The sequence below is a fragment of the Pithys albifrons genome, chromosome 1 (genome assembly GCF_047495875.1).
Source record: "Pithys albifrons albifrons isolate INPA30051 chromosome 1, PitAlb_v1, whole genome shotgun sequence".
Classification (NCBI taxonomy): Eukaryota; Metazoa; Chordata; class Aves; order Passeriformes; family Thamnophilidae; genus Pithys; species Pithys albifrons.
The window spans coordinates 1142370-1167971 of record NC_092458.1 but is presented as its reverse complement, the minus strand read 5'-3'; the positions used below and the strand labels follow the sequence as shown (position 1 = coordinate 1167971).

At 40.7% G+C, this 25602-nt stretch overlaps 1 protein-coding gene across 1 annotated transcript; it reads right to left on the bottom strand.

Annotated features, from left to right (window-relative positions):
- Positions 1-653: 653 nt before the first annotated feature.
- On the bottom strand, positions 654-24265 carry TMEM47 (transmembrane protein 47). Its single transcript, XM_071564961.1, has 3 exons — positions 23806-24265; positions 9914-10054; positions 654-4428 (listed from the first exon to the last, which is right to left on the bottom strand). Exons 1-3 carry the CDS (start codon positions 24029-24031, stop codon positions 4250-4252), a joined length of 546 nt encoding a protein of 181 aa, XP_071421062.1. The 5' UTR covers positions 24032-24265; the 3' UTR covers positions 654-4249.
- Positions 24266-25602: the final 1337 nt, after the last annotated feature.

The window sequence follows — 25602 nt, the reverse complement described above, 5'->3', positions numbered from 1 at the left end:
TGCTGTCTGCTGGCAGCCTCAGGCTGCTGCCTGCCCACTTGAGAGGTATCCAGCCATCCAGGGGATGACAGTACATTACCCAACAGTAGAAAAAAAAACACAGTATCATGCCTTTAGTATTTTAAACACACTTTTCCATTTTTCCAGGTTTCAAGTTCAAAAATAAAATCTTTTTTTTTCCCCCAGGATGAAAAGTAACAAGCTTTTAGAAACAAAATAGAAAAAAGTATTAATTATTGGAAATGTGAAGAAGAAACCTGTATAAAATGAGTAAGTTCCCCCACTGGGACAAGGTGCTCAGTTTAGATGCCCATTTCAACACATGGCCTGAGTTTTTACATTAAAAGCAATACGATTTTCTGATGTTACAACACTTACATTCTTATAAAGGCAGTATGGGCTCTGTGACACCCAGAGAGACTTTGTGCCACTGCTTTATGGCCAGTTGAGACACAAGATCTCACCAATGAAACCCCTCCACCTCTCTCTCTCTTCTCCATGTATTTGGATAAGGCTCTTTTAGCACAGAAAAGCTGAACACCAGGCATATTCATTAGTCTAAGCAGACTGTTCCTTCTTAGTCTGCCCAACAGGAAACCACACCATTTCAGCTGCGTACATCTTCTTCTCAGAGCAAAACAGGCACATTTCGTTAGTGTAACAATTTTTTTTTTTATTTCAGTTACTTTTTCACATAAAACTTTTATGTAAGCTACAAAAATCGTGAAATGCAGAAATGGTAATAAAACTGCAAACGTAAAAGTTTAGATAAAAAAAATCCATCTTTCCCTGCTAACAATGACCATTTAAAACGAACCATATTGTGATGGATTCATTTAATAAACATACCATACACTTCTCAAAAATAAATAACAACATCAGAAAAACCAATACTATCAACAACATAAAGCATTTAGTCATTTTTTTTTTCTTGAAAGACATAAATGAAATTTCTAGGCACAGTTTTAGGCATTATAGAGGACACAGAGGCAATAGGTTAGTGTGCACTGCGCTGTACAAAAATACAGTCTGAATAAATTACATTGCTAGCCATAAGATTAGACTTCACTTACCAGTCAGTTCATTGCATGTTTGATAATATACAATTACATGCTAATCCATATATATCATTTATATTTCAAACACATAAGTCTCTCTATATTTGTTTTTTAAAATTTACAAAAGCTAAACGAAGTTGTGCAAGAAATCCAGAAGAGGTGCCGGGTACTTGTCAGCACCGGACGGCATACTTTAAACTTAAAAAGTACAAATAACTAGCCCTGCTTGACAGTTTGCTATATATATATTTATTCATATATATTTGGAAACAAAAAAAAAATGGATTTATTGTGGGAGAGAATCATTCTGCCAGTGAGATGGAGTCAAACAACTGAAATAATGGTGACATGACACAAGCACAACATACAAAAGTATTGATTTGTCATACATACACTCAAGACACAGAATGCATCTTTTTTGTGGCCAAAAAAATAATCAGCACAAAATTGTATTTACTTTTAGTTCAATGCTGGGAAACAGAATGTTTGCCAAAATTTGCAACAGTAAAGGGGGGAAAAAAGACACTACAGTAGCAACCTAAGCTAAAGGTAAGTACCTATGTCCACTTACTAGATGCCCAAACATAAAGGGCCTGAGCAGTCTGAGACGTGTGTCCTAATAGATTGCATCACCTTCAAGAGGAAAAGCAGGTGCTGAGACTGAAAATCAGACCTCTGACTCAAATATGAATGAAGAACTTTGTCTTTGGGCATCCATGTTTGTCAATAGTTTTGTCTGAACACCTCTCACATTAACAGCCGGTGACTTGCAGAGCACATGCTGTTCATCTGCATTTGCCTTAGGCCTGACAGTTGCTTTCACTCAAACTCTATATAAAGAAAAACAATTTGATAAATTAGTGGATCAGATATGGGTTCAGCATTGTAAATTCCTGTCAGCATAGATGAAGTGCCATGCATTGTCTGCACTAGAACATTATCCTCTTAGAAAGTACAGGCATCTTTTCACAGTGGGTTTCTCTAGGCTAACCTAATTCCCATGCCAAACTACAACGTTCTCCATGCTCCTAAACAAAAGCAGAATGAAACAGGTGTTCAGAAAGACAGAGAGTTAACTATATACTGAATATCTTCCTTAAGTTATCATTGTCAGGAAAAAAAACATAGTTACAATCGTCCTCTGGTGCCTGTGAAACAACTGGACATAATTTTTCCTCCCATCCATTTTTTCTCCAGGCATTGCCTTCCATGTCAAGCTGTCATTTTGCTCCATCTAATCTAGTTAATCACCACTGGTCCTGCAAAGACTGCCAATACGGAATATGCTGCCATGGTAGTAAACAACTGAACTCTAAAGAGCTTCAGAGTTTCATAAACCTTCTTCATACATCAGCAATACTTGCACAACAACCTCCTAAAGGCAGCCCTGTGGTCCCATGATCACTGCAGAACCTCAGCACCCTGTAAATGGTGGCACAGCATTAACACTAGAGATGCAATCTTACCATCCAATAATCCATGAGTCTTTTCCATGGAACCAACAAAACCATTTGTGTAGAGGTGGATGTGCAATCCCAGCATATCTGCTTGTGCAGAGGTCCACACGGAATATATTTTAAATTTCTCCATTAAAAAAAATAGTTATTTCTGAAGATTAAAATTGTATAAAAATATGCTCATAATTAATTGAAAATATCCAAATAAGCAAATATTAAACAAAAATAAAAGTGATGCGGATTAAATTCATGTGGAAGTTCTTCCCATTTTATCTTCGGTTTCGTTTCACGAGTACAGTCTCTGGATGTTTTACTTGGGAAACTTTGTAAGCAAGGAATAATCAGATGTACATAATCATCAGACAGGCCATTATAAATTCAGCTTTTAAAAACAAGAGATTACCTCCTGAAGTGCTAATGTTTTATATGGACATGATGGGATATCAGCTGTATTCTTGATGATCAGAGACATTCACGTCCTAACTAGATTTTTAAAAAATGGCAGTTTTTTTTAAAATTTGTAACAGACTTAGAAAAGAATTTTTATGAAGTATTACATTACATATGGAATAGCAAGTAGTTATTTTGTCCAGTTCTACCTTAACTAGATGTGAACTTTTAAGCATTTCCCCTAACACAGAGTCTGTACAAGGGCATATACAGAAGACAAACGATTTTATGTTTATTTTGGAACACCAATCAAAACTTAAGGTACCAATCCAAGACTTTCAAGAATGTGTAAAAAGTTAGTATTTTAACCACTGCATCACAGCTCATGTTATAATTGTAAGACGAATTGTCTCTCTCCCTCTGCATAAATATTTGCATTATATATATTCATTTATACTAACAAATACCTTTCAAAAATATAACTGAACTTGCTTCCTGTGCATTCTTTTCACGATGACGTTTGGAAGTTAAATAGGACAACTGCAATTCATTCACACATTTCAGATGCCTGAGGGACAGATCAGGTCTTTTCCTGCCCACCCTTACCTCCACCCCTCCAACAAAATACTCAGAGCTGAGATGACTGCCAGCCACACAGTCAGAAGCACATGTCTCTGGGTTTGGACTTCCTTCAACAATCTGCTGCAGCTGGCACGGTGATGTCGATTCATGAAATCCTGTGCGGCCTGGTGGCTTGTTTGGGTTTTTCTTTTTTTTTGTTATTCTCCCAGAAGACTGTTGAATGCAGATATTGGACAAGTCATTTACCAGTTACATTCACTGCCCTCAGCACAGTCACTTGCAACTAATTCCTTAAGAGTCTTTTTGAGCAAGTAACAAGGGGCCAACCCAGCCTATTGTACAAGATGTCACTGCCTGCTTATCAGACCTCTGAATCCTCTGTGATACAGGGAAACTTCTAAATGGAGACTACACCAGCTGCTCCCCTGAAGGCAATACCAGATGCTGGCATTGCATTCTCATTCCAGCTAGTTTCCCCACAATAATTGCTGTGTCACGTAGATCCTTTTGCTTGTTGTCAGGAAAAATGAAGCTTACGTATCAGCAGCTCGCAGCATCTGCCTATGTAAGATCAGCAATCCTAGTGTTTGCAGTTCTTTTAAATGGTTGTAAAAGCTGGTTATAGTGTTCACACCCAAAAGGCAAAGGCTATTTTATCAACAGAGCAGACTGTTTGGTGCTCCACGAGTGTTCTAAAAAAACTGTGAGCTAGAAAAGATGGGGCAATCCTTTTTTTTTTTTTTTCCTTTTCATTAAATGATTCTAGTAATAGTCTTCATAGTTCTTAGGGTTCAGGCAATAAAGAATGGCACCCCCAAATGAAAATATAGTTGCACCCCAGGCCAGGCCATAGCCCCAGTTGAATTCATGGTATATTTTCAAGCTGACCGTTTCAATGAACTTGATTGGGTAAAGGACTAAGCTGCAGACCTGGAGAACAACTGAAAGAGAAGAAAAATATTAATGTCAGAAGAAGCCTTAATTCGTTTCCCTAAAACAAGGAAAACATCACATATCTGAAATCAACATATAAAATGCTCCTGGTGAGTTTTTAGCTTTAAAGTACTGCTCGTTTTGAATCACCTTCATTTCACTCACAGGCAACAGAGCAGCTCTTCCATATTCCTTCGTTGATGAACAAATGTTATTGCTATGGTATAATGACAATCCTTCAAATGCCCATAGAGTAAACAGTTAAAGGAATACTTTCTGTATTCTTTTCTGTCTCTCCTTTCTGCTTTAGTTTGCAGTCATTATTGCTTCCATAATAGCAAAACTTCTTCTTATGTCATTATAAATACGTCAAAATGAGAAGCCATAATAAACGAATATTAAGAAGTATAGCTGAGAATCAAATCATTTACTTAGCCTAGAAATAATTCATTGTAGTAGGTGATACATATTTATGCTCAGTAGACACTCACTGAATTACATATTTCATATGCATTACTGTGTAGTATAATCAGAATTAATGACATTGTCATAGAGAATACCAAGGAATCTATAAAGTTAGATCAGTCACTAAACTTCAAATTGGCAAAACACTGCCTTGTATCACAAATTTAGGGAGCTGGTCAGAAATGCTTTGTGAAGAAAAAAAGCTAATAAAATAGATAAAATCCAAGGCAATAAAAGGCTTCAAAATCATTACTTCCTACAGTACTGTCTCTGTAGCCAGATCTGTTGAAGCGTGATCCACATGTCTACAGAGGAATTCAGCAAAGCTGTTAATTATTGTGCTACATTAAAAACTCCACACACAGTAGCCTGAAAAATACAGAGATGAAGAACATCAATTTTCTCAAGATCATTTTATTTTCATGGACACCCATTCTCTTTTAGATTCAGACTCACTGTTAAAAGAATATTGGGACAACAGTTCAGAAGGTAAGCAGGTGAAATTCACACTTGGTTTGAAGACAAGAACAAGCTTTATCATGTAGTGATTCTTCAGGCCCCTAGTTCTGTCACCCACAAAAGACCAAATATCACAGGAATGTACAAATCATTCTTTTTATCCCTCATATGTCTTTATTGAAATGCTCCCTCCCAGCACTGAACACTAGCAATTTTTAAAGACCCACACAACTAAGCACGTGTTTAGTTTTTGCTGCTCTGAGACATGCTCTGATGAAAGTTCAGTGGTATGTAATACAATGTCATTCTTTAACATTCCCTGGATCATTTTTTAAAGTTTATTAGGTGTTGTAAGAGGAAGAGATGCTGTTTAGAGAAGTGTTACAAAGCCAGCATCAAGATAAAATGCTAGTGGATACATGGAGGAAGACTTCTTTGGACCACAGAAACCCTTCTGAAATTACACTGAGAAATCACAGGAAAATAAAATAGCATTAATTATATACTCCCACTGCTCGAACAATTTGCACACTCAAAATCCGTCATTTGCTTTCTCATTTCCACTCACACTCTTCAGTGTTGTCAAACTGGCCCCTTTCCTTAGCCCTGGAGACTGAAGCTTGCCTGTCCTGTGGAAGGGACTGCTATTGGGAGACGATGTCCCATGCTCATTAGACCCCCAGTGATAACACTTTATAGAATGCTTTTTGGAAATTCCAACTCTCCCTTGCCTTAGCCTATAGTTTTTGCACTCTTACTTGAGACTGACAATCTGAATAATGTTTGCATAGTGGATTTTCTGAATGTGGATACCAAAATCCACAGGATTTTTCTTTAATTCTACAGTTATTGAAGTGTTACTTTACGTTATTCCATTTTAATATAATTTTTTATCTGTCAGCTAACAAAATACTGTGCAAAACTGGAAAAACTTTCACAGGGCACACTAGAGAAGGCACCTACTCTTTTGAAAAGATTATGCATTCCAATTCTGTATAATGACAGCATCATTATACCCAAAAGCACCTCAACATATGCTCCACTTTCAACACATCTTTAGGACCATTCAAAGTCAATATGGATTTCCAAAGATATATGGAAATAAATGACGTTTTTTAGTGGCTTCCTGAACTGGAGATGCAGCATCTCTGCTGAGTCAATACAGAAACTGCTCCGTCTGTGTCTGTGTCAAGCGCAAACCAAGGAAACTCCCCACCTTCCCCAGTGTAACATATGAAATATGCTTAATTTCAGTCTACAGATTGGACTTGTCAAAACACAATCAAAAAGTGATTATCTCGGAAGAGGAACATGTTGCTAAAGCAGCAACACTCAGAAAAGGTTTTTCTGACATTTTTATAGTTCCTGCTTTTGCTACTACTGGTCCAGCTACACTACTGTGAAACTCAAAGGAAGTGCTGGCAGCCACTGGCTAGTGGGAACAGCCACACTAAAGGCACTGGCATCACTTTGCACTAATTTTATCTTCTGTCATTGTTTTTCCCTGTAGAGTGGGTAGGGAGTTGTGTAAGCTAGAAACAACACAAGTTATGACAAATGACCAGTATGACCTCAAAAGATGTCGAAACCAATGCCTGCAACTTCTGATCTGCTTCCAATGAATTTAGAGGAGCTCCATGCTATGTTGGCCTGCTTAAGGGAAGTGTGTACTACCTCTTGAGAAGCACTAGTCTTTTCCTGTAGAAAACACAGGCTGCAAAGGAAATCTTAAAAAATTTGCTACTGAAGTGCTATTCAAAAGAGACTAATCTTCTCAAACTTGATTGTTCTCTTCAAACGTGGACCCATTTTATGACTAGCACTGCAATGCTTGCAATAAGGAGACAGGAACATGAGTTTTATTCCATTTACATGAAATATAAGCAACTATATGTACTCACTATACTAAGCATGCAGAAATCATAATAAATGCTTCAAAACCAGGAAAATACAGTTTTAGTCATCTCTTTTTCCCCTTTTTCAAATGTTTGCATATAACAGTTTTGATGTCAACCCCACACACACACTTATGGTGTGGCTGTCTAATTGATCTGTAATTACAAACACAGTGGTGTTGGCTAGTAAGTTCTGTACTTCTGTTCTCTACCCCATTCCTCCTACTCATTTCATATGAGTAAAGCCCTTCATTAATAACCAATGGGTGTTGCAGTTTCAAAGATTACCTGAAAATGTAGCTGCAATGATGATAGAGAAAAAAATCCCTCTTCGTTTTAGTGCCAGGCAACCTGGCAATAATGACAATGAATACAATTCTGAGTTTCAGAGAGTCTGGGTGGACATCAGCAAAGAAAAAAATATAAGGAGAGTCGTACAGGCCAAGGCCAACATGCTTTAAAAGGCTGTGGAATTTTCATGCTTGAATTTCTCTTTCTGCCCCTAAATTAAGACTCGTTAGCCCGTGGTTATCTCGTAAGTGTATCAGGCAACTCCTACACTGACAAGTTTGTGAGTTGGTACTTTGAGGATGCAGTTTTCAGGGCCAGTTTGGTTCACAGCACTAAGATATTCCAGCAAGTACTTAAGTTAGTGACCTCTACTAGACCAAATATCTGTATGAACCAAGGTGGCTCCACACAACAGTGTCCTGCAACAGCCTCTCCACAATATTCCAGTACCTGAGATATTCCTGTTTCTCTCACCATTAAAATACATACTGTCAGCTCTATGAAAATACATTCACAACTGTTCATTACTTGCTGGCTTATTTTCAGTATCTAGGTTGAATTTTATTATTTGTCCCTTTGCTTTCTCATCTTTTGCAGTCCTAGTCAGTCAATCTTCTCCCTCACCTACAGAGTTGCTAACTGAAATCTGAACCTGAGAAAAAACAAAGGAAAAGGAAATCAAAACTCAGAGGAAGAAAAATATCCTGGAGCCAACTGTTTGGACACTAATGCACCTGGAACCACTTTTCCATTTTGTCCTTTCTTCCACATAGAGACATTTTCTACCTGATACCCACAAGGATCATTAAATGTCTCCAGGCAACTCATACTATGTCTTTTTCCCAGAGGCAGCTGGTAGACTCCTAACCAGAGTCATACAGAATATTTGGGCTAAAAGGACCAATATATTTTCCTCTTAGATGCAAGTAAGCATTAAACCCCCCTAACACCAACCTCTTGCAGTGAAGACTAGAACTAATTTTATGCAGAGGAGAACAGATTAAGCAAACAGCGGCACCTGGAGAAATCTTTTCTTAGGGAAAGATGTTTCTTTTTTCTCGTACAAACTTAACTACATACTAAATAAGTGAGATGGCAAGATAGGCAGAGTATGGCTCAATAGTTACCAAGTTACTACACAATGTTATGAGAAATAAAGTCAAAAGCCAAATAAGAAACCTCTACAGAAATTCAATAATCCCATTTTTTTCAAAGTTAACTGCCCAGTATGCTTTATAATCTCAAAATTAACACTAAATTTTAAAACAATGGTACCAGTACCTTTATTCATTCAATTAAACCAATGCAACACAAAGAACAACACCAGACAATTTCCGTTGAGGGAATCTAATACAAGGTTGTTTTCATTTCCTAAAAGCAAAGGAAATGTAACCTACGAATATCTCTTGAGCACATAAAAGTGCATCTTGAAGGGTTCTGTGGCTCCAGCAAGGTAACATTAACACCAGGGGGCAGCAGGAGCCTTCCCCAGAGTGCACGTCGTCCCAAACACCCTGCAATTCCAGACTCTTATCTTTTCATATCTTCTAAGTGGCTTTTTTAAATACATCCCGAAGACCAGGTTCTGTCATCCTCTTTATTATCAGCTATCAGAAGGGGCTTAAGCTGCTGGCTCCAATGCATATATGAGTGACAGGATGAAGGCAGACCATGCTTGGTGAATCTCAGGAGAAACTGAAACATCCATGTTGATGAAGCCCCAGAACACCAAAATGTACAAAAAGGAGATAATTTGATATTGTAATTATACCTCACTGGACCAGTCTTACAGACAATTCAGATTCTTAGGTCTTCTTTAAGATTTTGAGGTAGTTTATATAAACTGTTCCATTTTTATGTTTTTAAAACCAAGCAGGGAGCACGATGTGACAGCTTGATAAATTAACAACTAAGCAAGATGACACAATGAAATTAATTCCTTATGGCACAGGGGCATATATAAACACCTTGCAAGATAATCCTATTTACAGCTTCCAGGGTTCACCTCTGGCCATTAATTTCCCTGTTTTAAAACTGTAAAAGGAAGAACATTAAAATAAAAGTGGCTTTGCATGAAGAATAAAAACAGGGACACCAAACAGAACAAAGTCACTGAATAAAATTTGGTATTTTGAGATTTATTCTCTGTAGCCTCCCCCACTGCATGTACCTCACAAAGCAATAAATATAACGGAAATAAAGAACAGTTTATGGACTAATAATAATGCAACTGCAAAAATTATTATCGCTGTGCAGAACCTATATCCTGGAAAACTTTACTGGAGTTCACATAGAAATAAACCAAACACCTCTGAATTAGTCTGCAGAACAAGGCATATCTTCCTTCACAAAAGGAAATCTTTTTCATGGTGCCAGTGCTTACCTGCAGCAAAAAGCATGACAGCAACTGGTCTGTAGAACCGTCTCCGCGATCCCACGCAGATGGAGATCAGCCCAACCAGGAACGCTATGAGAATAATGGCAGCACCACCCAACAGCAAGGCCAACGTAGCTATCTGCCAGTCTAGGGGGAAAGAAAGAGAGGGGAAAAAATAATGAGACAATTCCAGCCAAACAAGCCCACAGGCCTGAGAGAAAGAGCAGAATATAAGGAGCACAGCGGCTGCATCAAGGCTCAGGTAAATAAACAGCTGTGCCTTGAATTTCTTTTCCCCTAATTAGTGAACCACCTTTATAAAACAGATCTAACTCAGAAGCAAAGTGCCACAACCTTCCACACTTACTCAGGGCTTAGTTGGCCTCATTGGGATTTTTACTGAATAATTTAGTCCCCCGGTTTTTATCCTATTTAGAATGAGAAAGCAAGGCTGGATCAGGATTAGCCAATGTGTGATAGCTGACCTTCAGTCTGTTGTAACTTTGTCACAAAAGAGAGTGAAAGTCAAACCTCTGCTTGAGCTGATTAGGATGACATAGGAAGGGAAATGCATAGAGCCTCATCACACGCACGTCACGTGGGAAGTACCGAGGCCACTTAATATGAATAACAAAACCAAGGTAAAGGAAGGAGATGCTCAGAGGAGTTTAAAAATATGTGTATATATATATTCAACAATTTAAAAAAGAGCTGGAAGTCAAGCCTGTATAAGGGCAGTAACAATCATTAGCTGCAGACCCAGTCAAACCTCAAGCATCATTTTTCTTCCCCCAAAAGCAACTTCTGCATTTGGCCCAGTGTGTTTTCTAGTTATTCTCATACAAAATGGATGTAGTTATAAACAACATTCTTGCAGTCTTAAATCACCTAAACCAAAATACATTTGTAACCTGATGGCTGTGATGGGTCTATACAACATCCAAGCCCTACCTTAAGAGCTTCTGTGGGATTTTAGAAAGGTCCAGGCTTTGAGATGGGTTTTTTTGCAGAGGAATATCCAAGACCTCACCTCACTCCAGTAACAGGCACCAAGAAAGAGAATCAGATCATTACTTACTGCTTATCACTACTATTTACCAGTTCAAGGAATATGATAAAATCAGCTTGTAGGAAAAAGATCTACGAATCCTGTGCATCTTATTAGTTTGAAAATACTGGCGTTCATGTGATACTCAGGATAAAGAGAAAATTATATTAAGTACTTCCAAAAAAAAATCTAGAGATCTTAAGGTTACTAGAATAAGAACAAAACCAAAACTGTTCATTCTCTTTTGGAAAAAGAGTAAAAAGCACTGTTTTAAAAAACAATGCAACCAGTTTCAAGAAGAATCTAATTTGCTGAAGATACTGCTGAAGAGACAGTGCAGTTGTTGAGTCTGGGAATGGAATGCTGGCAGTTATCACCAGAAAGCCTTCATAGAGTATATGAAGAAGGATAAAGGAGATTAAAAGAAAAAAGCAAATAGAAGAGCTATAAAGAATGTGGTTTTAAAGGTGTCTTTGTGCAAGTATACACATTTATTTTCATTCGTTTGAAAACTCCAGACATGATGTTTACTAATACTTTAATTACTAAGTACTCAACCTTCCAAGCTATTTTACTCCTTGTTTTCTTACTGGACTAAAATCCAGGGCTGGGAACAATCTCTTATTCTCCTCTTGTCAGCATGCAATCCCTAATGCCAGTTTGCTGTTTGTCCCACTGCTATGCTGTTATTGTTGGGATGGGAATATGATTTTAGACCTGGATAGAGATGTTATGGAGAGTGGTTTTTAATGCTGACATGATCCTTCAGAAACACCAAATGGTTAGTGTACTGGTGATTTAGAAAGGATTCTTCCAATATCAGAGTGCATCACAGATAGAAAGTAAGAAATAAATAAACAGAAGTGAGCACTTTGGAACAATATGAAAGGCAACCTTGCACTACAAAATTACACAGATACAAAGCCTAGACACATAAATCCATATTGCACCAAAGTTAAAAGCCATACAAAATTGAAGAAATAAATCATAGTGCCAGATGGGAAAACTCAGAAACTAAGACTTTTGAAAGCCACTACAAACAATAAAATATTAAATGTTATCTTTGCATTGATCAGATGCCAAAGTCTAATGCAAAGGGAAGATGTGCAACACTGGAGTAGCAGCTAAGTGGAAAAAAAGTTGAGTATCCTATTACTTTCCAAAACCACACTGGTCAGATCACTGAAAATAACTTAGGCAAAGATGATATAAGCATGGGGCTAGAATATAGTGTAACTTTCAGGACAGATACACATATATGGATTTCATAAAGGTTAAAAATTAAACAAACTACCTTACTATAGTACTGGTGTGGGAGGTAGAAGGACAAATGAGTGTTGGAAGACACCTACACTCCTAACTAAAAAAGAAATGACTTGGATAAACAAAATTAATTTCTTGAGTAAGACAGCCTACTCTGTGATGCTGACAGCAGCACAAAACCAAGGCTCTTACTGTTCCTCACTACCAGCTGAGGATCAGGTAGTGAATATTATGTTCTGTTGTGTCTGAAATTGCCTATTTATTTTAGCTCCAGCCTCCCTTCAGAGGAGCATACAGTGCCACCAGCCTTTGCCTTGAGCTGCAGGGGAGTGGGACTTTGGTTGAAGAACATCATGAAAGTCACAAAATAGTGTACAAAGAACACAGGACTAAACTTTTCTATACTGCCTATAATGGCAGTTACATGTTTGTATCTCCTTGTCATCTTGGAAAAATCTTAACTTTCAATTCTGAAAGCCATTTGATCTGGTGACAAAATAAAGCTTATATGTTGGATTAAGGAATTAAAATCTTCTGCTTGGGTCTTCTACTTAGCTGCATTTTTTTTTTTTTGAGAAAAAAACATGCCATTGGACTTTAACACAAAATGAAAGAAAAACCCTAACAAAATTGACTCACTACCCCTGAAGGCAGAATGCCCTATGAGTTAGATAGCTACAACAATATAACCACATGTAGCACACACAGTTTTCTACAATAAAAATCAGTAGTGTTCCTCAGACTACCCAAGAGTGATTTACAACACACAGCATCAAAATGGGATCAGCAGAGTGCTCTGTTACATGGTTGTTACTGGTACACAGAACATAAATATCATAAGCCTACTTCAGAGTATCCAAAATATGCTTCTACCACTTCTAGGCATGCACCAGTCTTGCAAATAAGTTACTATACTCAGTTCAGGAGCTTCAGCAATTCAGTGAGACTGCATGTTCTCACAGAGATGGAAACATGCATAAACATGAGTGATGTGGGATCTTAGAGATGATCATTATTAGTTTTCTGCATTCAAAACACAATGTGGTTATGCTTTAAGAGTATATATCAGTATTTTTCACTGTACATCACTATTTTTTTACACTACATGTCTACTGCCTAAGAAAAATATTAGGAACTAGTAACATTTTTGTCATACAAATGTTAATAAACTTCTAGACTTTAAAAAGCACTATCATCTCATAGTCATGCCCAAATGAAGTTGCTTTGTTGGTTCATAACTGTAAAGTCTACAAAATGCATAACTTTAATTTTTTTCAGTGTTCCATCTTTTTAGCAACTTGTTAAGAATTACACTGATACTGCCACCTATCCCAGCCAAACATCTAGAATTAAGACATTTTTGACAATTTGTAAGTAACTCTAGAGATTTCTTAAGAAAAGCCTCGCTTAATGTATACTTTTTTTAGGTCTGCAAATCCCTAAGAAGTATCACAACGTCTATAACCTCAGAAATATATGCTGCAGTTCTGACAGTGATGATACTGTTTGCATATTTTTCTGCCTGTTAGTTTAGGGATGTGGGTTTCAGTATTTGAAAATATATATATATAAATATGAACCTAAGTACTTAACACATATTTCCAAAACATATATGGTGTAAAATTTATGAAAATTAACATCTTCAGTTAAAAAAAAAAAAGCCCTCAAACATGGTGATATTGTTTCTTTTCAGTTAGTTCCTCATACATCAGTCAGTGTCTTTTCGTAAGGACAGCTTGGTCTCTTGATGTTTGGAAATTCTGCCTGTGTCTTAGTGATACAATTGCACACTGAAATGTATGATTCTCCTCCCTTTTTTTGCCCCCAAAACAAATGACCTAAGACTTTAAGCTGTACCATAATTTTTAATTAAGAGCAGCTCTACTTGCTCTATTACTTGAATCATAGAATCAATTGGGTTGGAAAAGACCTCCAAGATCATCGAGTCCAACCCTTGGTCCAACTCCAGTCCATTTACCAGATCATGGCACTCAGTGCCACGGCCAATCTGTGTTTAAAAATCTCCAGGGATGGTGAATCCACCACCTCTCTGGGCAGCCCATTCCAATGCCTGATTACTCTCTCTGGAAACAATTATTTTCTGATATCCAACTTAAATTTCCCCTGGCAGAGCTTGAGCCCATCGTGCCCCCTTGTTCTATTGCTGAGTGCCTGGGAGAAGAGACCAGCCCCCACCTGGCCAGAACTTCCCTTCAGGTAGTTCCAGACAGTGCTGAGGTCACCTCTGAGCCTCCTCTTCTCCAGGCTGAACACCCCCAGCTCCCTCAGCCTCTCCCCATAGGGCTTGTGCTCCAGTCCCTTCACCAGCCTTGTTGCTCTTCTCTGGACTCGCTCCAGCACCTCAATATCCTTTCTGAACTGAGGGGCCCAGAACTGAACACAACACTCAAGGTGTGGCCTCACCAACGCAGAGTACAGGGGAAGGGTCACTGCCCTGGGCCTGCTGGCCACGCTGGTTTTGAACAAAGTAATACTTCAGCATTAGGACAAAAATCAGAAAAAGCCATAAGAGAAGGAGAAAACACATCAAAGTTCTGAAATGTTTATTTTAATAACTAGGGGGTTTTTAATATGATGAAGAGCCATGCAAAAGGCCAGCATTGCCACAGATGTCCTGTTGGCAGCAAGGTACTCCACAATTAGATATTTTATCTGCATGGTACTCTACAGTGAAAAAAGTGGTGGGCATAAAAACACACTGTGGAATATATGAAACATTTGTGTATAGGGCTCTCTCAGACAGTGCAAGTGAATGGAATTAATTTCTTAAGAAAGAATCCAGTATTCCTTTCTTTCATACAATGGTTCTCCACCAAATCTTCTCCTCATAGAGGCTGAAATAAGAAAATACATGCAGCAGTTAAATGATGAAGGCAATGACTGACCTTCTTCTAGCACTAAGCAAAACCTTGGTAAGAATAAACCCTCAACATTCAGATCAGCTTTCCTGATTCATTGCACAGCTTCTACTTTTCAAGTACCTACCCTCAGCCAATAAATATTCTTAGAAATTGTAATATAGCATTTAAAATGAAGAATAATGAATTTAAAAGAATATGTCAAGCAGTGAAAGTTGAGGCACCCACACGTAAGAAATTAAATATAACTCAGGCAATATCATAACAATCAACTCAGATAAATAAGCTAGGTAGAGATATTCCTAATTGTTTCATATTCAAACTTAGCCATCAAATAGCCAACATAAGCTTAAAAAGTGTAGTGACTATATTAAAACATAAAGGTAGACTATAGTTTCTAGAAGTGCATTGCCCTCTGTCTTCAGCACAATCAGATGTACAAACTTCTGTGGAAGGTAAAGCTCCATTGAAAATGGTGGAAATGATAAGGTAAAATAAGTACTAGCAGTGGCCAATAAGTTCTCACATCAAATGTCTCTACAGAGAAATCAGTCCTTTGGAGCCTTACCTGAGCCATAATTATGGTTCTTAAGGAGATGCTCAGGTGAATTCTGCACTGGATGAGAGGGCCATTGGCTAAAGCTGGAAAGCCTAGTGTCCTTAAGTTACTTAATCCATATTACTCTGCTCTTGTATAGCCAGCCCAGCAAGTAGTTTTTTGAGACTCCATAGTATACACTCCTGAGAGAAGCACTTTCTGGCAGGATCCATTCCAATTGTCCATAAATTGCTCTAGCCAGAGTTTTCCACAGTGGAGCCTCATACAAAAATCACAATAAGTAAGTATTTTCTGCTTGTTGTCGATTAGTATAGTATGCTTACTACTGCCAGCTGCTGCACAGACATACTCTGGCTTTAACATTTTCTTTTTATTTTATGGATTGAGAATACAATTTTTCTAAAGTTCGAAAATTACTTGTGCATGTAGATACTCAAGTCATTCAGACACTTTAAAAGCATTACCAGAGCTATGGGAACTAGCCAGCTGTGGCTGAATGCATCATTTCCTTGAGAGAACTCAAACACTTTACACCAAGGCTTTCTTCTAAAAGCCATAAATTTGTACACATGAAATAGCTATGTGAGGTCACAAATATGTTTAAAATAAGCTTTTTGAAGTAATTTTCTGGTGTTTCAACAGGAAATTTATGTATGCTATTCCCTAAGAAATCGGTCTTCATTGACACACAGCAACACATAGGACAAAGCCCTTAATAACCCAAGTCTCACACAACACCCACGGGCTTAACAGAAAGACTTTCCCACAGCTTTAAATCACCAGGACACTGACAACACCCAAAGAGAACTTTAAGCATTTTATGCTGGGTGCTAAAATCCCCAAGTGCCTCCTAGGGATAATTCAGAGGCTCCACATAAGGCATCAGTCATTCTCCATTTACTGTACAAGACACTTGTGGGATGATTTAGTGTTCCAGATGCCCAGTGGAGACTCACTTAGAATCACTCAAACAAAAAGAGAACAAGCAGAGATGCCCAAAAAACAGCTAACTGGGGCAGACCCAGATATGTCTCTGTGTCTTACAGAGATGCAGAATGCTAATAGATGTTGATGGCAGCTGACCAGTGAAGGAGGAGAGGCAGACACCTCCTTGGCTGCCATATACCAGAGGCTAGGGAGCTTCTCAGAAGCTGCAAGGTCTTTGCTTCTCAGCTCTGGCTCCAGACTCAAACCTCTGCTTCCATTTCCCAAGGGATTTTTTAACTGCTAGGGTAAATTATAACTGGTCCCCTCTTCTGGCTGCTAGACCCAAGCTGGAAAAAGAGTGTGACACTTATGAGGTCCATGAACAAATAGATAGGAGGGAACCCAAATCTGACCCTCACTTCAGAGCGTCTCTTACCTAATTGCTCCTTTCCAACATTCCATTGCTGTTTATGCACCTTTCCATTGATGTACAAGAATGCTGACCGTCATTGTAAAGCAACCCAGACTCAGGGCTCAGTTGCCTTCGAGGAGGAAAGTCCTTAGCAGCCACCTACAGAGCTGCATCCCTCTTGCTTGGGCTCCTCCTATGGCTTTCCTCTTCTCCACAGCAAGATAAGTGTGATAAGAGAGGAAGGAGCTGACTCTTTTCCAGACAAGATAACAGCCCACTGGCAGGATGCTCCAGGCAGTAGATGCTATGCCAACTACCCTCCTCAGCCTGGGAAAAACATCCTTGATAGTTTGTGGGAATAATTAAGCAGCTACTATGCAGACTCTGCTCACCTTTCAATGGAAAGCAGAGTCCCCACTGCCATCCACCCAAAGATGCCACTCAGAGTGTCAGGGGACAGTTTGCTTCCTAGAGAAGTGAGCAGCACACAAACAGAATGGTCTCAGTTTCTTAGGATGGTCCCTACAGCAGCTTTGCATAAATTACAGACTGCATTAACTGGCCTGATGTCTCCACCTCAGCTGCCATGTTCATCAGACTGCACGTAGCCCTGAGACTGATGGACTGAAAACTTTCTGTGTACTTCAACACCACCCCAATTTTTCTCTCTCCCCTCTACAGATCAGGCTGTACAACAAAAGCAATAAAGACATGGCAAGCAACTCTCCTGCTGTGTAAAAGAGAGAGATTTTGCAAGCCAACAAAATGGTCTAATGCCTGGGGGGTTACAGATGTAACAGCAGTTTGAAACATAGCAGGTGCTTGCTCATCTGCCCACGGACACACATTTCTCTTGAAGACTAAAGGTTGAATTCCTTATTTATACAAAATATGTACACTTTGCAGTGGGATGGGGCATGTTGTACACCTGCTTTGAGCTGTGGTCTGCCTTTATTTCCAAAATCACAGAGTGAAATCCTTTAAATGCAGCACAACTTGAAGAAAAAGATTTAAGTGGTGCCATTATATAGATCTTTATTTTATCATTTAAAAGCAACATGCATTGCACCTCACTTTTGCCAACAGAGGTCTTCAGGACAAGTACAGCATTACAGCAAATCATGTAATCTATAATTCATTCACAGAATAGTACAGCATGTACTCAAGCATTCCCTCCACTGGATATATGGCATTCTTTTCAGCTTAGCTTGCTACTATGCCATTTTAATTATTGGATATTCATTCAATAAAAATAATAAAAAATACCCAAACAACTGCACACACCCACAACTCCAAGAACTTCACAAAACCCTGGAATTCTCAGAATTATGTCATTAAAGAAAAAGTGTGGGAGATGTGTTATACAAGCTTTCATGAAAAGCTCTCTTTTTCTGACCTTTTTCTATATATGCTACTACTTTTAAGCAATCTGAAGTAGTCTGCTTTGCAATTGAACAGGAATGTAATTATTTTCCACAGTTACCAATGTTCTTCAAGCAAACTGGCAATCCTCTGCAATTTTCAAAACTCATTCGATTGTTCCTTGAGAAAGAACAATTAGCATTTAAAAGAGCTCGAGAAGTACTTCCCGTCAAATCGATGGCCTGTATATTACAGAACTAAGTGAAATACAGAAAGCAATACAGCTGGATGGACTTTACCACTCCTCCTGCTTGTTACCTTGAATCTTATGTGGTCATCTTATGTGGCCACAAATCAGTAACAGAGACAAGGTCACTCCATGCAATTTAAAATATAAAGATCTCATCAAATATTAAAACTACTTGTATTATTCCAAACACAAAGAACATCTTATTTAGAACACAAGGAACATCTTATTTAAAAAAACTTGACACAATGTGATACATTACTGATTTTAAAACTGAAATGAAAAAGAGGAGTAACAATAACTCACTATAGCTACAAATTTATTTTTTTAAGAGTATTATCACTGACAAAGTATATGGTGCTCTTGGTCTGATCAGATAAACTCACACACAAACTTTATGTATTACACACAGATGAATTCTAACCACATCTCAGCTGTTTGGAGAATGGTGGCTGAAATGGTAGTCTCCATCATACTAAAAAGTCCAGACTGCTGAACAGGAGTCATAGATCTGCTGCTCCCACAGAGAGTCACCTGGGGAAGTCTAAGGCAAAAAAAACCTGGTCCATTTGTAAAACAGGGAGCATACCTTAAAATATTTCATCCAGGGCTGCTGTGAGGGGTAGTTTACCAATTGAAGGCATTCTGCACATGAAAGAAGCCAAGTACACATCAAGCATAAGCAGAGTATCAGTTATCATAGAATCACAGAATAACTTAGGTTAGGAAAGACCACTGAAAGTCATCTAGTCCAGCTGCCCATGAAAAGTCAGACTCAGCTTCAAAGTTAGGTCAGCTCAATCAGAGTCTTAGATCCTGAGACTGAAGTACTATGGCTTTTGATTTTACACTCACCTTCAGATAAAGGGTTTGGGAGGATTATTAGAGCAATACACAAAATGACAGACTACAGGTTTCAAAATCAGAAGGAATGTTTAATTCATTCCTCCTTACAATGTATAAGCTACTTGTTCCAGGTTAGTAAAATGATATTAGCTCTTCTTACGTTATTTTATAGCAAACTACCAGCCTTGCTGAGCTTTTTACAAATATATGTCAACATCAAATCTGAGCAATGATCCAGATCTTCTAATGAGAAAGCTGCTTTTGAGCTAGCAATTTCCCCTTGGAACAACTCCTTAGATTCCAAACAAGGAGATACCATCCAAGACTATTCAGGCATGTCAATTCAGATATCTGCATCTAATGTATAATTAAGGTTAAGGCCCTTGAAGTGCTACCAAATGAACAGCCTGTGATGCTATTTTTATTTTTAAGAACAAATTAGAACAAAATTACAAGCACGAAACTAGACTCAAGGTGGTTACTGCACTATGCTGTAAGCTAAGCTTCCCTTCATGGTTTGTTCATCACAAAGTTTAAACACATTCAGAGACCCTGTTGCATTGTGTTTCCTCAAGAATGTTTTGTCTTTCAAACATTCATGAACAGTTACAAAAGAGCACAATAGACTGAAAGAAAACTGAACATTGTATAAGCAAATATACATGTTGTAAAGTAATGAAGACATATAACCCCACATTCACCAGAATGAATACAGTTATTCAGTATAAAACCATTCCAGTGTATTTTTATATATGCTGTTTTCACAATAAGCTGAAACACTGCAAAGGAGCCACTGTTTTCTATGAATAGCATATAAATGTAGTGCAGTCAAAATACACAATGTTTACCTGCAGATCAGATTCTGTGGAGCCATTTATTTCCTCCACATCATATTTGCATATCTTTGATTTAAAGAGTTATAAAAGCTGCAGTCTATTGCACAAATTCAAATTTACTGCTATCAAGTCTTCAGGAAGAGGACAAGTACCTGTACAGGTATAGACACACCAGGCAGTTGCACATGGGATGCATTTAATTTTAAGGCTATGAAAGACATAAATACTCCTACATAATTCTTGCTAAATCTGTAAATGAACCATCAAGAATTAGACATAATGCATGCCAAAAAGGTTTTATAAATATGAAATTCTTTTAAAGACACACAAGTTTAAAATACAGCTGACCTAAAGACAACTTCTGCATTGGCTAAGTTAAGCTTTGACCATAGAAAGCTGATTTATGCCCAGACAGTTTGGGAAACTTTGCAGCTACATTTCTGTATCTCAACATTTTAACACAAAGCTTTCCACACTGGCAACTTTGTTAGTTTTTCAGCTCCTGAAGTTGCTGTTAGCCAGAATTTTAGAATTCCATCTAGGGGAGAGGAAGACAAGGGTTATGCAAAAATATCTTTCTAGCTCCTGCAATTAGCAAAAAAAAAAAAAAATCACTGGCAAGTTATTGAATAAGCCATCAGAACACTGAAAGAATGAATGTGAGAACACATACTCTAAGCCCTAGCAATGCCTAATTAAAAATGAGGGTTTTTTTCCTGCTATATCAGCCAATACAATCGTGATCTGTACATTTCCTTCTGCTCTCCACTACCAAGTTGCCCTTTTGACAGCAGTAAGGGCTCCTACATCTAATTACAACAAAAGTTTTTAATTAAACCTCGAATATGCTTTAACAGCTTCTAGCAGGAGCTTGCCTTTGATGATGCCACTTGAGGTGCTCTCCTTCAAGGGATGATGAAATAAATCTCTCAAAACCATGGGTGAAGATGCCTTTTTTCCTGTGTGTATTACTGCTTTTCACAGCGAGCTGCAAAGCTGCCTGCACCGGTATCAGACCAAAAGAGCTTTCCCTGTGGGAGCTCTCCACTATCTCCAAAATACACTGCTAGCTAGATTGTCAATGTAGGAGGAAAGTGCACCAAAATATGAAGGCAAGCACACAAAATGGTCTCAAATATGAGCTCAATCCAACTTGGTGAACTTAGAACCCTGCTATTGACTTTAATGGCACTGCAACACACTAGCAGAAGGCAAAGGGAGAACGGTGCAGTTTCTCATATTTCAGGTCTGCTCAGAATGCAGCATTGTGTGCCAAACATGAGGAAAGTGAGGGGTTTATTCCAGTCACCTGAAGTAAAACAATCGTTCACTTCTTCCCCAGTACCTTGTGAAACCTGCCTCCACTAGACTGGAAAGTATCTGAGGGAAATGGGTGAAGCTCATTCAAGGAGCTTGAGTAAAACTGAACAGGCAGGAATTTGTGCACATTATAGTAGAAAGCACCAGGAGAGGACAGATTTTCAACGCATAGAAGCCAACGAAACTACATCCTCACCTATTCATCTTCCATCTTCCCATAAACAGAGAGGTGACCGCAAGAGGAACACAAGAGATTAGTGTCCTTTTATGCTGTTCCACAAGCTGTCCTGCTTTCCTTAACGTCCCACTTTTGTGCATGTGTGTGTACACACGCATGCGTGACGGGAAGATGGATCCAGGGGGGAGCCCAACAAAATGTGTGTGCAGTTGGGGGGTGGGATTTGAAGCAGGTTCTCATTCAAGACATCTGAAAAGTCTTTCTGCAATCAAGGGGATACTATTTCAGGAGACAGGGAGAAGGGGCAAAGGATTCACGTTGCTAAGGAGACACGTAGAAGCTGACATTCCTACATAAATTTCCATTTATACCAGGAAGAAAAAGAAAGCACTCCAAACTTTGTGCAGCTCCCCTGGTAACTGATTGAAACCAACATTGCTTTACCATACCTTTTAGCGTTGCGTGATTTAAAACAAAATCCCAAACAACATTCAAGCCCTCAAATATACTGCACAGGACAGAAGAAGAAAGGAAAAAAAAAAGCCCAGCAGTAAAGGAACCTGTGCAATACCTATTCAAGCAGAGATCAGTTATTTCCCAGCACCTACACATGGACTTCACAAACGAGAGGAAAACAGAACACATGTAGAATATAGTCAGTCCCTTGTCTTCCTTCCCAAGACAAACATCATGTCCCTGGATGATTTATCCAACCAGAGAGCACAGTGATCCAAACGGATGACTTAGCAATGCAAGTGTTTGTGTGCGTGTGTGTGTGGACAGGGATGGGGACGAAAACAATGTGGGGGGAGGCTGGTTGCATTTGTAAGTGTTTCTATTGGGGCTCCAGAAGTTACTATCAGGCACAAAGTAAACAAAACCACCCAAGAAAACCAAAACAATTACCATACTACAAAAGAATTTACTGAAAAATATTCAACAGGCAGCTTGTTTTTATCATTCTCAACTCGTTTTTGAAGTACTCCAAACAACAGAGAAATGACATTTTAAAAAAATAACAAGCTATGATCAAAGACCTAGAGAGGTGAAGAACGAATAAGCATCAAGAAATCACAGCCGATGGGAAGATCAGTACCTGCTAGAGAAAGACACACACAGGCACACCCGGTTGATGGAGGCAGTCAGAGCCCAGGCGTCTCCACTCTGGACAAACAACCAGTTTTGGTTTAGGAAGCCTGAACTTTCCAAGACCAGTGACTTTGGAGGATTGGGGTGGAGGGGAATTACAAGATACTCGATCCCAAATAGTTTCTCACTGTACAGGAAAGTCGCCACACGGAAAAAATAATCCAAACTAGTCAAAACTCGTGATCTTTTGAGAAAGTGCTAAGGCAGATACCGAACCATTCATCCCTTTCGCTCAAAGAAGCCAGGCTTGCATCTCTCCTGCACCCTGGGCTGTCTCGCATGCACAGGGACGAGCCGAGCACGGCGCTCCCCCTCCAGCACACGCCGTTCGCAGGGACCACCGCCGCCTCCGTCCCAGCCCATCAGTCGGCGAGATGCGGGGTCGGGGTCGCACAGCCTGGGAAGGGCAAGCGCCGGGACCGCGAAGGCAGGGAGGAGGAAGGCGAGGAGGAAGAGGAGGAGAAAGAAGAGGAGGATGGGGACGAACGAAGAGGCTTGGGAAGGGGAGGAGTGCGGGAGGCGGGAGGACAAAGGTGCCGGGGACTTTTCCCGGCGGCGGCAGCCGGAGCGGGGAGCCGGGCGGGCAGCAGGGGCGGCAGCGGGCGAGGCGGGGAACCAGCAGGGGTGGCAGAGCACGGCTGCCCCCGAGAAGGGGCTGGGATATAGTCCTGGAGGAGACAAGGATGAAGGAAAGGCGGCTGGAGGGATGCTGGCGGGGCAGCTAGGGCAGCGAGAGGAGGGGAGCGGGAGACGGCCGAGGAGTGGGAAAAGGCAGCAAGGGCCGAAGGAGGGCCGGGGCAGGGGCCAGGCAGCGTGGCCGGGGTGCCGCGGGCGGAGGGGAGCGGAGCGGGGCCGGAGCAGCCGCATCTCACCGCTGTGCAGCGTCGACTCGCAGAGCCAGCTGTCCAAGTTGCCGGGCTTGCGGCAGGACTCCCAGAGGGACAGGTAGTACTGGTGGTCTGCCGTCACCCAGGCGGGGCTCAGCACGGCTCCCAGGTCCAGGCACAGCGCCAGAAAGATGCACACCAGCCCCACCAGCTTCAGCGGGGTCAGCACCGAGACGCGCACCTCCTCCATGCCGCTGCCGGCCGAAGCCATGGGGCCCAGGGGAAACGAGGAGGAGGAGGACGACGCGCTGCCGCCGGCCCCGAGGGAAAAGGGAGCGAGATCCCAGCTCCGCGCAGAAGGGGCGGGCGGAGGAAGAAGCGCCGAGACCAGCGCTGACTAACGGCGAGGAGAGGCTTTCGCAAGCGGCGTGCAGGGCAGCGCCGCTCCCTCCTCCCTCGCCGCGCTCCCGCCCCGGTGTATCAGGTGCAGCAGCTCCCCCCAGCCCCTCTGGCGCCGCCCGGCCCGGCCCGACGCGCTCCGCCCCGTGCCCGCCCCCGCCCCGCCGGGGAAGGGGCGCGGCCGCTGCCGGCTCCGCTCCGCCCTGCCGGGGCCAACTTTGGGGAACTTTCCCCCGCGGCAGGGCAGCGCTCCCCTGGGTTTGCCTGGATTCCTGCCGCCCCCGAGCGGCCTCCCCCCTGCCCGCTGGGGCCTCGGCACCGCTCTGCCTGCGGGCGTGAGCGCCCTGACCCCTCGAGAGTGGCTGGGAGGTGTCCCGGCTCGGGCATCCCGGCCCCGCCGCCCCTTCGGAGAGAAACCGGGCGATACGAAAGGCTGCCTCGGAAGCAGGATTAGCGGAGCCTGACCTTGATTCTTCTTCTGAAGTGACCTTTAAATCACAAATTATTAGTGAAGGGTTTAAAAGAAAAGAATTCAGCGTTTCATTATTAGTGTGTGGACTTACCTACAATTCCCGCTTCCCGCGGCATTGCTGATCCCAAATTAAATCTTTGAGCAAGGATAAGTACTTCACTCGGTTTCCATTTAGTCTCTGTTTATTTTGCTTAATTAGCACCGAGGTGCTGAAAATGTCAAGGGCAAATGTTTAGGTTAGTTATTAAACAAGGTACTAGTATAATTCACTGTCTAAACCAGCTCTTCCTCATAAGATAGAAACACACGCAGGCACGAAGGTAAAGTATAATGTCCATTAAGGATTATTAAAAAAAGAAGAGGAGGAAGATTCAACTCGCAAATTTTAAAGGGAGAACTATGAAGTGGGAAGAGAAAAATCAAGCCAGAAAAGCTGTCACCTAGTGAAGAAGCAGGAAAAATCTTTTCCATAAGTGCTAATTATTGTATGTAGGTATGTATGGCCAAATCGCGAATGAAGATTTGGGCAGGGCTGTCCCCACGTGGGTGTGCCCTCCCAGCCTGCACAGTGGAGTTTTAGGTGAGGCACAGCAGAACTGCCCCCACCGTTTAAGTCCTAAGGTCCATCTGCCACGGCCGAGCGAGCTTGGACAGTGACAGGGAAGTCCTTGGGATTGTCACAGCACCCGGTACTGACCGGGGCTGACCTTGCTGAGCATCCGAGATCTGACGGGATCGGATGGCAGAGAGGCATTGAACTGCCACGGGACGGGTCCCTACTGAGACTCGAACTCAGGACCTTGGGATTTGGAGTCTGGAGTGCTCTCCTTTACACCACGGGACTGCCCTTAATTTATTATGGTATCCCTATTATAATTATTTAGGATTGAGTGAGGTTTTTTTCCCTCAAAGATTCAGTTCTCTTTCTAAGCTCCTGATCGTTCTTTATGCTAATTATAGGAATGTTCACA

Bases quoted from the DNA above. Each gene is read 5' to 3' on its own strand.
- TMEM47 (XM_071564961.1), bottom strand. From the start codon at position 24,031: ATGGCTTCGGCCGGCAGCGGCATGGAGGAGGTGCGCGTCTCGGTGCTG. The intron at 10,055-23,805 runs GTGAGATGCGGC...CTTTCCCCCTAG, and splicing joins CGAGTCGACGCTGCACAGCG to ACTGGCAGATAGCTACGTTG. The intron at 4,429-9,913 runs GTAAGCACTGGC...CTTCTCTTTCAG, and splicing joins TGTCATGCTTTTTGCTGCAG to TTGTTCTCCAGGTCTGCAGC.